Source organism: Apodemus sylvaticus, chromosome 15, assembly GCF_947179515.1.
Source record: "Apodemus sylvaticus chromosome 15, mApoSyl1.1, whole genome shotgun sequence".
In the NCBI taxonomy this organism is placed as follows: Eukaryota; Metazoa; Chordata; class Mammalia; order Rodentia; family Muridae; genus Apodemus; species Apodemus sylvaticus.
In genome coordinates this window covers 78,015,892-78,030,394 of record NC_067486.1, presented here as the reverse complement: position 1 = coordinate 78,030,394, position 14,503 = coordinate 78,015,892, and the positions used below count along the sequence as shown (strand labels likewise).

Below are 14,503 nucleotides of genomic sequence, written 5' to 3'. Positions count from 1 at the left end.
TCTTCCCATTGGCCGGCGGCCACGGCTGCAGTTCTGCTGTCTGATTGGCTGCCTGCACCGCCTCGGAGGTGAAGTGTACCGCGCTGATTGGTTGCGGAGTGGCGGCCGCGTGTGATGTCCCTGGCGGCGATTGGCTCACGCCTGGCTGCTCGCCGGCTCAGGGGCTCCCGGAAAGTGGCAGCTGAGGAAGGGGCGCGCTACCTGTCGCCGCGGCCCGGCAAGAGAGAGACCCCCGGCGTGAGGCGGCCTCCCTGGGCCGGAAGGGCTGCACAGCCGACGCAGCGGCACGGGAGGCTGAGAGGGACACCGGGGGACGCCATGGCCCCGCAGAACCTGAGCACCTTTTGCCTGTTGCTGCTGTACCTCATCGGGACTGTGATCGCCGGGTGAGGAAGGGGGCTCCCGCGCGTGCGGCACGGGGCCCGAGGGGCGGCCCTTGCTGAGGACGCCGGTGGCATCGAGAAGGGAGGAAGGGCCACTGCCGGGCTGAGGGACAGAGGGGGAGTGTGGGCCAGGCTTACCCCAAGAAGAGTGGGGGTTTGGTTGCAGAGCCAAATGCCACGTTTGGGGGATCGGAGAGAGTTAAGTGACTGTGAGCAGAAGAAGAGACGTGGACGTCTGAGGAATGGGGCTCCTGATGGAAATGAAGGCAGTGAGTGCCAGGCTGGGGTTGAGATTATGGATACGTCCTTGACATCTGAGTTCCAGAGTGGGACGGTGGGTTACCCAGTTTGCGACAAGCCTCCGAGAGGCTGACACTAACTAAAGTGGGTGGGCTATGATGCCTTGTCAGATGAGGAGAGCAAGTAAGGAATCCAAGCTCAGACTGGAGAAAGTTGGCTTGAGAGAGCAGCAAGACACTTTAGAGAGTCCTCGTGCTTCCCACCTTCTTGGGCTAGTGAACCTGAAGTGTCTTCTTGCCTCGCTGTCTCTCCAGGGTTCTTTCTTGAGCTGGATGGTATATGAGTGAGAACAGTTCTCTAACAGGCAATAACAACTGGGGTGCTAGTCTCATGCCATTCTAATGAATCCTACAAGCTTGACGGAACTGTATCAATGTCCTGAAATCGGGGATAACAGTGTGCCACCCTTCACGGAGAAGAGCAGGCTTAGAGTTTCTCCCAGAATTTAAATGCACGACCCTATAGTTCTGATGACTTAGGATATGGTATATCGGACTTGTGTTCTAGAATGCCTTCACCCTCGATCCCTGCTTTGGGCGGGTGAAAGCAGGTAGATCAGAACTCAAGGTCATTTTCAGCTACTGAGTGAGTTCCAGGCTTGCCTAGCCTATATCACACCCTATTTCAAATAAATAAGTAACCACAAAAATAAAACACACCAAAAGCTCAAGTTGGCTTCTTTATGTTTTTTTTCTTAAATCTTATTTTTTCCTTGTGACATCCTTTAAATTTCTCAAAGTTAACATTTCTTACATATAGTTTGTTGTTTTTTTTTCTTTGATTAAGCCATGAGTACCTAAGGTATTTAATAAAACATCAACGTAAAAGTTTGCATGTGGGCGTTGAGGTATGCTGATCTCCAACTCAATATGTAGCTGAAGATGACTTTGAACTCCCTCCTGGAGGATTGCAGGCATAAATGACCATTCCTGGCAAATACTAATATTTTTAATACTATAGTTATTCATAAAGCAGCCACTGGGGAAGAATAATGTTGACGCTGAACTATATCATCCCCCCTTTTTTTCCTTGTATTTTTCTGAGCTGTCATTAACCTTTTCCCCCTTAAATCTTTTATTTACTCTCTGACAGTTTCATACACACACATATACCTAACCACAACTCCCCGCTCCCTACACACACATACTTGCCCTGGGCACATCCCCATATGTTCCCTTCCTAACTTCATGTAACTCTCTGAAGCCAGTTAGTGCTGCCTGTTGATATGGTGACTAATTGTATTGGCTTGCTCAGGTAACCAAAACGAGTGAATTCATGAGTACCATTTGCAGAAGACAGAATTTTACAGCACTCCTTCCCATCCTCTTTGTTTACATTCTTTCTGTACCTCCTTCCCCTGAACCTTGGGGAGTGTGGGAGTGAGATGGAAGGTTGAAATACTTGTTCCGTTTAGACTGAGCTCTCAGTACTCACTTACTTATTCTCCGTGCTTTGAGCAGTTATGCTGATGTACTAACTACAGCCCCTGTAGAAAGAAGCCTCTCTGTCCAAAGAGAAGAGTGGCATAAATATAACCTTATATTCATGAAATTCATGAATATAACACATAAGCACATATATATGAATATAACATACTTAAATGTTGAATTATATGTTATATATTATGTCATTTATATTTCTACATATCCGTATGTAATCTATGGATATAATCTAAATATTTACAAGGCAATTTGACAGCATGTTTATTTAACAAAACAACAGTAACAAGTTTCTCCCTAGAGGCAGAATCTTATCTGAGTTTGAGGCCAGCCTAATCTACAGAGTGAATTCCAGGATAGGCAGGGCTACAGAAAAACCCTATTTTGGAAAACAGAACAACAACAGCAAAAAAATGTATATAGTTGAGCTGGATATGGTTTTATATGCTTATAAATTCAGCATTTGAGAGGTAGAGGCAGGAGAATTAGGAGTTCAAAACAAACTCCAGATACATAGTGAATTCAAGGCCAGTTTGAACTACATGAGGCCCTGTCTAAGAAAACCAACCCAGAAACCTAACAATGATTAAAGTAAATAACTTTTCAAAAGTGTGACTAGGATTTTATAAAATAACCCTAGCTTCCTGAGTGCTGGAATTGTAGGCATATGCCATCATGAATCCAGGATTTGGTGAATTTGAGGCAGCCACATGCCAGACCGTAAAACGTACTTTTTAATCTTCTGTCTTATGTCTTGGTTCCCCAGTTTATTTTCCCCATACATTGTAAAATTACCCCTCATACTTTGTCAGTGACTGTTATGAGACTTCCCTAGCCCCATTGTTGATCATGTTTTCAGTTTCTGTTCTTGTTTTAGATTCAAATTCTAGTGGTTAAACTTCTGGCAAAAAGACTAGATGTTGTAAGCATTCTTATATGTTCACCTATGTCCTCGGAGGGTATTTACTGGCCTCTTCTATGAGCCCGATATGGCTCTTGCCTGAATGCTTTTTATAGTCTTGCTCTAGCTTTCTTTTAACACTTCTTGCAGAGAAAGAACCCTTTTATGGCTGATTCCAGCACGGCTCCTGGCAGTGTTCTCTATTTTATGCCCCCAGTTTATATCATATGCGTATTCTCAGCTTCAGTGATACAGAGGCTCCTGCATGTAGACTTCAGGAGATGTCTATCATAAAGGCTTGATCTCAGCAAATTAGCGGAGTTGCTAGCAGTGAATGCCTGAAATGTATTTTTTCTCTTCTAGTAAGATACACCTTACATCCAGATGCATGCTACTTTTCCTTCAGGGTTATTGTTTGGAGTTTACTTAATCTTTATTTTAACTCCTTAGGTCAGTCCATCTTTAACATTCCAAGAGTGCTACTGTTTAGGACGTTTAAATGACATAATTTTTGTGAATAAAGATAACTATCTTTTGAAATTATTTGACCCTTAGAGTCAAAAGTCACTGGGCTGAGGCTGGAGAGATGGCTCAGCAGGTAGAGGCATTTGCTGCTCTCACTGGACGACCCCAGCACCCACACAGCCACCTGTAACTACAGATCCAGGGGAGCCAGCTTTAATTGACACCAAGGGTACCTGCATTCACACCCACATGCTGACACACATATGCTCACAATTAAAAATAAAACAAATTCTTCTTTGGAAAGTATTTGGAGCCATTATAGAGCGTAAAGAGGGAGTTAATTGGATTGTTTGGTTGTTAGTTGGAAATGGCATGGAGCCATAAAGCATACGAGTAGTTCCTCTCTGAAGGTAACTCTAAAAGAAGAGAGCACCAGTCCTTTACATAGTTTAGAACTGCCTCCAAATCATAGTCCCATGATGATCGTTTCAGTACCTAAGACTGTAAATACTGGTATATCCCTCTTTTGTTCATTGTTTTATATATGTCCACATGTCACATACACCTTTGTCTTCATCCTTATGTCCTTATATAATTGGACCTAACTGTACAGGGACATCCTGGGAGGTACTTGAGCTGTTGGGAGCACTCCCTGTTCTTACACAGGACTTGCATTCAGTTCCCAGCCCCCAATCAGGCAGCTCACAACTTTCACATGTATACAAACAGGCACACAATAGGGAGCTAGAGAAATGGCTCAAACAAACACATGAATTAAAAAAAAAATTCACTCCTCCCTCCCTAAGGGAAGAGCTGTTGACAGTTAATGGTTGCTGGGTGTGGGGAGTCATTTTTCTTTAGGGATACAGGCACTGGTAGGTTGCCGGGCTTCAGTAAATACCTCCCTGCCCACACTCATGTAAGTCTCCCTAATTCAGCTCAGTGGGTTACAAATAAATTATATGAACGTAGAAAGGCTTGTTGGGAAGAAGGAGGGGCTCAATGTGAGTGGGACTATGAGAGACGGTAAAGGAGTCAGGTCAAAATGACCAAAGAACGTTTCATACATATGAAGATTGAAAAAGCAAATTAAAAAATGTAATCGAGAGCTCTTTGATGAAATCTTACCTGTCCATCCTCCCAGGCGTGATTTCTATAAGATCTTGGGGGTGCCTCGAAGTGCTTCCATAAAGGATATTAAGAAGGCCTACAGGAAACTGGCCCTGCAGCTTCACCCTGACCGGAACCCTGACGACCCCCAAGCCCAGGAGAAATTCCAGGACCTAGGTGCTGCTTATGAGGTGAGTCATGAAAACAAAAAAACAAAACAAAACAAAACAAAACAAAAAAATGGGACACCACCTGGGATGTGGAAAAGACCAGCCTGGGGAAAGCTCCTCAGGTCACTTCTGTTGGAAAGCAGAGAGTATGGAAGTGAAAACTGCATGTGTGCCCAGACTGTCCAGTCATTATCCATCGACACCATTTCCTGCCTTAGGAAAGATGCTTGTATTTATGTGTGTGTGCCAGGTATGCGTGTGTGCCCGCCCACAGATGCTAAAAGAGGTATCTGCTCTTCTGCTGGAGTTACAGGCGATTGTGAGCTGCCTAATGTTGGGGGGCTGGGAACCAAACTCAGGTCCTCTGCAAGAGAAGCAAGCATTCTTAAAAGCGAAGCACCATGCCAGCTCCTCTGACAGAAATCTTAACTGGGACCATGTGTATATGTGAGGGAGTTGGTAGCCTCTCAAGTGGCACACAACATTTTATCTCTTAGGAGGTACAGACTTCATATTTTGTACTGTTTCCCGTGATTATTACCTTTATTTCCTAGAAACCCAATACTCAAAAACACTTTCTAAGAAAGCTGGAGTTGCACTATTTTCAATGCTTTACAATGCACCTATGCGTTTTGTTTTTGTTTTTGTTTTTTGAGACAAGGAAGGCCTCACTGTGTAGTTCTGGCAAGAGCAGCCTGAGCTCTTAACTACTAAGCCATCTATTCAGCTCCTGTTTTATTTTGTTTCTTTTCTTTTTCTTTTCTTTTCTTTTTTTTTTTTTTTGGTTTTTTTTTGTTTTTTTTGTTTTGTTTTTTGAGACAGGGTCTCTCTGTGTAGTCCTGGCTGTCCTCAGAAATCCATCTACCTCTGCCTCCCAAGTGCTGGGATTAAAGGCGTGCGCCACCTCTGCCTGGCTTGTTTTATTTAATGAACTGTTTTGGTTTTGGTTTTTATATAGGTGAACATTGTGTTCGCTTGTCTGCAGATACACTTTTGTTCATGCCTCTTGCCCATGGGAATAAGAAGAGGGCATTGAATTCTGTGGAACTGGAATTATAGATGTTTGTGAGCCACCATATGGGTTCTGGAATCAGATCCAGGTCCTCTGTAGGAGTTACAAATGCTTTGGCTTCTGAGCATCTTTCTAGCCCTTTTTAAAATTAAGTTTTAAACTTAAAGAAAGTAGTGGATTTCATTGTGGGAATTTCATACATAAATATTTTTATACTTAGTTTTTATTAATCCTCTATATGCATTTTTTTCTTCTTGCACATTGAAGGCAAAGTTTTACATGCTTAGATAGCAATTTTTTCTATGTTCTTTGGATCATACAAACATTATGCAGGGTTCTTTCAGGCAGTAATTGACTTAAAGGTACATTTATAGAGTAGTGTTTATTGATATTTTTCTCAACAGTTTGAACTTAAGATGTCACAAACTTAGCACTCTTCTATAAATTGATTTCTACACATATGAAAGCATGAAAAAACAGTATGAAAATACAGCTCTGGAAACAGCTCTGGATTTTCCTTCAGGGCCATAATCCTGTTGGCTTGGCTTGCCAGACTTCTCTGTACATTTGGAAGCCTGGGCTACATTTGGAAGTCTAGGCCAGCCTGAGTCACAAAGCAAGTCCTTAACTCAAAAGTCGCAAACAAATAAAAAAATAACAACATTAACAAGCCATAATAGCACACACAATGAAAATCACACTCTCTGGAAAGCTTTAGAAACTGGGGGTGAGAGTGCAAAACAGCTGTAAACGTGAGTGGACTTTAACGGACCTGAGAATATGATATTTTCTCCACTGGCATTTACCCCCAGGTTCTGTCAGATAGTGAAAAGCGAAAACAGTATGACACTTACGGTGAAGAAGGCTTGAAAGATGGGCATCAGAGTTCCCATGGGGACATTTTTTCACAGTAAGTAATTTGTCCATTTGCAGAGTATTACATCCAGGGACTGGACCACTGGGCACTAACTGAATTGCTCTTGGAAGCAGAGGGCAGAGTTGCCTCTGTCATCCTGTGGACAGGAGATGAGTGTCTATGACCATCAAGAAGGCACCATCAGAGAAGGAGTTCATAGGGTCTCTTCATCTCTTGTCACACTTGGCTTTCTGGAAACTCAGGATAGCTGCACTGCTAATAAGTACTTCTCACTCTGAACCCCTCCTTGTTAGACATTTGAATCTCCGTACATCATAATGTCTTAACTAGGAGATATACTCCAGAGTTCAGCTCTGTAATTATAAACAGAAATATGTTTGAGTCTGCACTTGTATGCCATGAACATTCGTTTCTTCAGATTCTCAAAGGCTTCTAGAACTTCCCCTCAAATAAGAATGTAGTTACAAAAAGTGGCTCTGTCTGTTGAACTGTCAGGGAAATGCCCCTCTCCCTGGACATCGAAATGATGCTAGAGATGTCAGAAAGAGAAGCTCTCTGTCCTGCTCTGCCCTCTCTTCAACAGAAGGTTCAAGTGCCTGTACGACTGTAAAACACTGTTTTTATCCAGCTCAAATTTGTTTTTTTGTTACCTTCAAACATTAGTTTTAACCTCTGCGGGCCAGGACTTACTTTTCCCTAAGGACAGGGACTGTCCTGAGGCTTCGCTTTTCAACTTTCAACACATGCCCAAGGTTTCTGTAGAGGGGTAGCTTCTTCAAGGCTAATCTCTAAAGAGCAGATATAGTAAACGCATGCAATACGGTCAAGATGTTCAGGACTAACCTTAAGGAATTTCTTAAATTAGGTCGGATATGGTATATACACCTTTACTCCTAGGCAGAGGCAGGTAGATCTCTGAGTTTGAGTCCAGAGTGGTCTATAGAGCAAGTTCCAGGATAGCCAGGGATACATAGAAAAATCCTGTCTTGACAAACCAACCAACCAACAAACAAAAAAGAAATTCCTTACATTAACCAAAAAGTCCAAATTACACCAGACTATATATTATACCCCTTTTCAATATATCTATAATATCTGGATTTTCCTCAGTATTTGAATGGATTATTCCTGATTGAGTCCAACACTGAATCCTTTGATATACTATGCATTAGTGTGTGGCTGTTATATATGGAACATACTGCATTAAATAGTGTAATTGGGGGGTGGCAGGAACCTGTAAAATAAATTATATAAATTAAATATTTTATTATATTTGGATCCAGTATATTAAAAATACCTATTTTGTATAGTGTGCTGGCAGGAACAATATTTTATCAAGGGGAAGAAAATCAACAATTGTGAGACAGGATCCGAGTCCTTTCTCCTGATGAATTTGCCTGTATCCACAGCTTCTTTGGAGATTTTGGCTTCATGTTTGGAGGAACCCCTCGTCAACAGGACAGGAATATTCCAAGAGGAAGTGATATCATCGTAGATCTAGAAGTCACTTTGGAAGAAGTGTACGCAGGAAATTTTGTGGAAGTAAGTTCACACAATACACCTACTCATACTGACCCACAGTACTTGTACTTTTGACCACAAATCAGAGATTTTCAAGTACTTTTTGTCTTTTAAAGTATGAGAGGGAGTGGCTGACACACAGTTGAAATCATCAGAATCCTTAGTTCATAGTAGCCGCAAACTGATCTCACTCCTGAGCCTGAGAACTCGTGAAACTGTGCCATGCCTGTGTGCTGTTTCCCTGCCCTACCTCCCTTGCAGAGATAACTTTTACCATTGCTGTCTGGTTTATCATACATGTATGAACCTAACCAGTGTGCTCTTGTCTTTGAATCTGTAAAAATGGCACCTCATTATATTTTGAGACAGACTGTTGTCACTGTGAGTCATCCTTGCTGCCTCCAGCTGTCAATCTGCTGAATAGAATCTCAGTGTGACCATCAGTCATGGGGTGGGGTTTCTTTTAACTCCCAAGAGTCCTGTACAGGAATATGAACATTCCTGTACATATTCTAGTTACACGTGAGTGAGCATGTCTCCTTCATGGACAAGTGTGACAGTAGTATTGCTGGGTTGTGTCAACCCTTTTGTGCTTTATACAAAAATGCCATGGTGTGCTTGAAATTGTCCGAGCCAGTTAGCATGCCACGGAAGTTCGCTTTTCTCCACCCCTGTCATGGTGGGACAGTCCCTGCTCCCTCTTAGTATTTGGAATTATTAGAGTGGGTGTGGGATGCTATCTCACTGTGGTCTTGGTTTGTGCTTCTTAATTTCCAGCTAGGCTAAGCATCTGTTTTGTTGACCCTGTCTGTTTCTTCTTGTGAGATGCTCCTTCACTGTGTGCCTGCTTTGTCTTTCTCTTGTTGATGTGTGAGATTGCTTTATTTTTGCTATTAAGTTTTTGTGAGCTGTAATGAGTTATCCATTTAGAATATAACTTGTCTTTATACGGTATTTAAGATTTATTTTAATTACCACATGTGTTCATTTTACTGTGAAATAGTCTGAACTTTAATTGTTAATTTTTGAATCTTACATTTTAAAAAAATCTGCTATTAAAATGAGAAAGCTCTTCTGTGTTCTCTAGTAAAGTTGGCTTTCTTTCACCTGAGGTTGTCTTTCTGTAACATTTCTAACATTTGGAATGGACTTTGCAGCTAGACTGCATGCTTTCAAACCACACTGTCTCACTTAACCGATGTGCTGCTGATTCCTCGCCTGTGCACGAGGAGAGAGCTCCCACAGAGCTGCGGTCAGATGGGTGGCTGTGTGCATGTCTAAGTACATTGAACACACTGTGGGCATTTTCTCCAGATGATTATGTCACTTCACTCCATGAGCACAATGCCCTGAGATTTTGTGTGTATCTGTATAGGTGTGTGTGCACATGAGTGCAAGTGTTCAAGTCAGCAGATGTAGACAGTGGAAATGGAACTCAATCCTCTACAAGAGCAAGATGTGCTCTTCACTGCTGACCTATCTGTCCAGCCCCAAAATTGGTTTTGTTTTTGTTGGGATGAGGATAACATAGCTCAGGCTGATCACAGATTCACTGTGACCATGAATGTGTCTGAATGGTGACAGCACTGTGGATTAGTCCTGGGCTGGGTTGCCTAAAACAGAAAGAGATGATCTGGGGAGATGCTTGTAGAATGGGGAGGTAGTCACGTGGCAGCTTATGAATGCCAGGGCTGTTCTCTGGGGGGTTGTGCTTTATACAGTCAGAGTTCTCTACAACAGAATAAGTCTGCGAACTGCTTTAATTCAGTGACCCTGCTGGGTCTTGGAAATGCTGATATTAAGACCTGGTTTCAGTCTCTTCTTCCCTTCTCTTCTATAGCTTCAGACTAAGATCGGTCATTTAAATATACACTTGCTTCTGCCCTGTGTGGGGGTTCATTTGTACCTAGGAGAGGAAAACTAAAGGCTGTTTCCTGTGTTCTTAGGTAGTTAGAAACAAGCCTGTAGCCAGGCAGGCTCCTGGCAAACGGAAATGCAACTGTCGGCAAGAGATGAGAACCACACAGCTGGGACCAGGGCGCTTCCAAATGACCCAGGAAGTGGTTTGTGACGAGTGCCCTAATGTCAAGTAAGTGAAAGGCCCTTGGTGTGTGTCTTGTGTGTACGTGACAGGTGTTTGTTTCCCTCCAGCTCTGACCTCAAGCACAAACCTTTATGTCTATGTGATACAGAGTCGCTCTGCTCTGAGTGCTAGCATCTAGACGCTCTAAACAGGCCCAGATAGCTAGCCTTGGCAAGCTGCGCAGTGGGCTGTCCAAGAAAAGGCTCCCAAGGAGCACAGAGGCGGAGCTGATTCATCTGGGCTTTCGTTACTGTTGTCTTTCCCCTTTTGTCTCAGACTAGTGAATGAAGAACGGACACTAGAAGTGGAAATAGAGCCGGGGGTGAGAGATGGCATGGAGTACCCCTTTATTGGAGAAGGTGAGATGCTGGTGTTATCATAACTTAGCAGCTGCATAGTAAATGGGGGAAGTGAAGGCATTGCCTTCCCAGACAGACTTGACAGAGACATCACCTGAGGCACTGGATTTCAGAGTTACTCAAAGTGTCACGTAAATACTTGTTCAGCTTGTGTAACTTCTGTTCTTCTTTGGACTGCCCTGACCAGGTGAGCCTCATGTGGATGGGGAACCTGGAGACTTACGGTTCCGGATCAAAGTTGTCAAGTAGGTATCAGCTGGGAGAGGCCTGCCAGCCTTGCTTTTTGTTGAGTGATTACAGGGGTAGTGAGTCCTCGCTTTGTCTTCTGTTGTATGCCTACCATACCATAAGTCACTGTTTCTAACTCTGCAGCAGTACTGAGAATAGGAGGAAGACTGGGTAAGAATCAGAGACAGCTGAGCGCTGGTACAGTGTTCTGTACATATGCGCACTGCCCTCTATGGGCCATGCTGGCTGCCACATGCCTGCTGCCGTGCCGCTCAGGTGGCAGAGATGGGCAGAGATGGTCATCTAGCCTGGAATGTGGGATATCTTATCTCAAAACAAAACAAGCCATAAGAAGTGAAAAGAGCTTTGAGCCGGGCAGTGGTGGCTCACTCCTTTAATCCCAGCACTTGGGAGGCAGAGCGGATTTCTGAGTTCGAGATCAGCCTGGTCTACAGAGTGAGTTCCAGGACAGCCAGGGCTACACAGAGAAACCCTGTCTCGAAAAACAAAACAAAAAAAAACAAACAAACAAAAAAAACAAAGGGAAGGGAAGGGCTGTGAGTGTGAATGAGGCAGCACCTGCACCTGTTTGCGTCAGTCAGCCAGCACTGCCTCTCCGTGTAGCCCTCCCTCCCGTGTGGAGTGCTGCCCGGCCCCAGAGCTCCCGCTCTCTGACTTAGCATTCTGTCTTACTAACTAGTTGGAAAGCAGCGGTAGGTCTGTGTTTAGGCTTGAGACGTTGTTTGCACCAGTTGATCCAGAGCTGGCCCCTCTTCCCAGGTCTCCCCTTCCACACTCTGTGTTGGGTGATCTTTTCTTGCATGCCGTCTCCCTCAGAGCTTCCCTGAGAAACTAAACAGTTGTGTTCCCTCAGTAAACCTGGTACCTTTGGGAAGGTGGGGGTAGGGAGTCGAGAAGTAGGATCTCACTTTGTAGCCCAGGCTGGCCTTGAACTTAGTGGTCTCACCTTATCTGTAACTTGGGAAAACCTAGCCAAGCATGGTCTTTCTATTCTGTAGCCTAATGATTAATGACCTTTCCTTACATTTGTGCACTTGTGCTAATCGGAAGGTACTTAGGAATCAGTAACTCTTACACAGCTCTGCAGTCTCAGAAATGCTCTATGCAAAGGCAAGTCAAATACATATTATTTGAAAGAGTGGCATTCCAGCACTTTAGACTCTGATGGTCTTCACCTGCTCCTGTTTCAGGCACCGGGTATTTGAGAGGCGAGGGGACGACCTGTACACAAATGTGACCGTCTCCTTGGTTGAGGCCCTGCTTGGCTTTGAGATGGACATAACTCACTTGGACGGTCACAAGGTAAGCCCCCCCCCCCCTCCCAGCTTTGTAGCCATGTGCTCTCGGGCATCAGAGCCAGAGGCCATCTCCCACTGTGCTCCTCTGCTGATGAGCCTCCAGCTAGTTTAAGTCTCTCTGTCCTGTCAACCCTTGCCCTTCAGCCTTTCCTCTCCGCTGAGCTGTGACACTAGAGTTGTCCCCGGAGCCCAGGAGAAGCTGGGTGATGGACGCCAGGTGTGCCTGTCTGCTGCACTGTGCTCCTTTTGCTTTCCAGGTCCATATTTCCCGGGACAAGATCACCAGGCCAGGAGCTAAGCTGTGGAAGAAAGGGGAAGGGCTGCCCAACTTTGATAACAATAACATCAAGGGCTCTTTGATAATCACTTTCGATGTGGACTTTCCAAAAGAACAGCTGACAGAGGAAGCAAAAGAAGGTACAGGGTGTGTGTGTGTGTGTGTGTGTGTGTGTGTGTGTGTGTGTGTCTGTGCGCGCGCGCGCGCACATATGCTTGGTGTGGAATGACTGAAAGGAAAATAGCAAAACCCTTTGGAGCCCGGAGACCTGGCTGCAGGCTTTCTCTGCAAGGCAATAAGCAGCCCTGCTGTGGCTGTGTTCACTGAGGCTGTGTGCGCTGGGCTGTGAAGCAGTCGCTTAGGGGAAGCTGCCAAGACCAAACTGAAGGGAAGATGTGATGTCCAGTGGAAGGGAGGACTGCAGGCTCAGGGTGAGCGTCTCTGCGCTAACCAAACATGCCCTGGTGTAAGGGTTTAAAATGATGAGGAAATGGGTAAAAGGGGTGAAATCTGGCCAAAAGGGCAAAGGAGGAGGAGTAGAAGGTCAGCCGAGGTGATTTTCTTCCTTTTTTTTTTTTACCTGATCTCATTTCCCAGGGCTTCACAAGATGTATGTGGGGGTGGGGCCCGAGAGAAAGAAATGAGAGATCACACATGTGTTTGGAGGTGTCCACGTGTGAAGTTAGAAACTCCACAGAAGCCATGTTTTCATTAACGAAGTCAATTACTCGTTCTTTCTGCAGGTATCAAGCAGCTTCTCAAGCAAGGACCAGTGCAGAAGGTGTACAACGGACTGCAAGGCTATTAGGAGGGACGAGACTGGACTTTGAAAGAGGTGGAACAGCGATATTTATTATCTGCAGGGGTTTTTGTGTGTGTGTTTCATTTTCAATATGCAAGTTTGGCTTAATCCTTTTTTCCCTGATGATCGTCCTGACATGAACTAGAGGTTTGGGAATCTGTCTATTGCATTCAGACACCAATGACCAGCAGAAGGTTACCTAATACCTCTCCCTCTGGGGATCTACCATCTGGTGCTGCCCGAGGTTCAGGAACGTCTCAGAGGATGCTGAGCAAAGGGAACCAGATGAGGGTTAGAAACAGTTGTTAGCTATTTCAAAATGCCAACTGGACAAGTCTTTTTAAATACATCTTGTTGTTATTTTTTTTCTTGACTCCTGTCTCTTTTTCCTGTGAGCCGATGGGTGGTCCTCCCATCGGGCAGGATGGACACACGGCATGCAGAGGAGTGAAGAGAGCCCTCTCCCAGGCCCCAGGACACACACGGTGGCCATGGGAGCGAGCTCGAAGAAACCAGTAGATTAGAGCCTGAGCTACGTGAATTAAAGTTACACAAAGACCTCATCGTCTTTGAGAGAACATATTTTCCCGTTTTCTTTGGTAATAATAAAATCTGATATGGGTATTTTACTGTTTAGAAAGTACTTTTGTGTATCTTTATCAGGTAGCCTTATGACCAGAAGCCTGTTAGTTTAGGAGCTGAGGCTCTAGAAAATAAATGTTAGAAGTAGAATTGCAAGTAACTTTGTCTTCCAGTGGCACCAGGTTCAGACGAGCACACTTGGCTTTAGAATCTCCTCTTCCGGTGCTCCGGTACACAGGACTGGTGCCACAGCTGTTACGGTGGGACTGAGCAGTTGCTGTGGCAGTGTGGGAGCTGCTTTGGAAGCACCGGTGTAGCTACAGCCTCACTGGCCTCTGTGCAGCAGCCAGTGTGGTTGGAGACTTGTCAAGAATCCGGCAAATGCAGAAACACAGACATGGATTCAGCTGGCTTTCCGTACACTGTATACACATCCATGGGTTCAGTATGCCTTTAGCACACTTGTAAACACATATTCAGGTCAGTGGACGTTCACACCTGTTATACTCACATGCAAGTTCAGTGGGGTATTTTATATACATATAGACATATTTTATTGGATATTTTCTTAATTTACATTTCAATTGTTTTCTCCTTTCCAGGTCTTCCCTTCGGAAACCCCATTTCCCATCCCCCTCCCCCTGCCTCTATGAGAGTGCTTCTCCACCACCACCC

The 14,503-nt window shown here is 44.5% G+C and overlaps 1 protein-coding gene across 1 annotated transcript; it reads left to right on the top strand.

The window, feature by feature from the left end:
* The first annotated feature begins 127 nt into the window (after positions 1-127).
* Dnajb11 (DnaJ heat shock protein family (Hsp40) member B11) lies at positions 128-13,619 on the top strand. The gene is made up of 10 exons (XM_052157992.1): positions 128-386; positions 4,633-4,789; positions 6,593-6,690; positions 8,067-8,199; positions 10,125-10,267; positions 10,538-10,620; positions 10,808-10,865; positions 12,060-12,171; positions 12,425-12,584; positions 13,188-13,619. The coding sequence occupies exons 1-10, from the start codon at positions 319-321 to the stop codon at positions 13,250-13,252; spliced, it is 1,077 nt and encodes a 358-aa protein (XP_052013952.1). The 5' UTR covers positions 128-318; the 3' UTR covers positions 13,253-13,619.
* Positions 13,620-14,503: the final 884 nt, after the last annotated feature.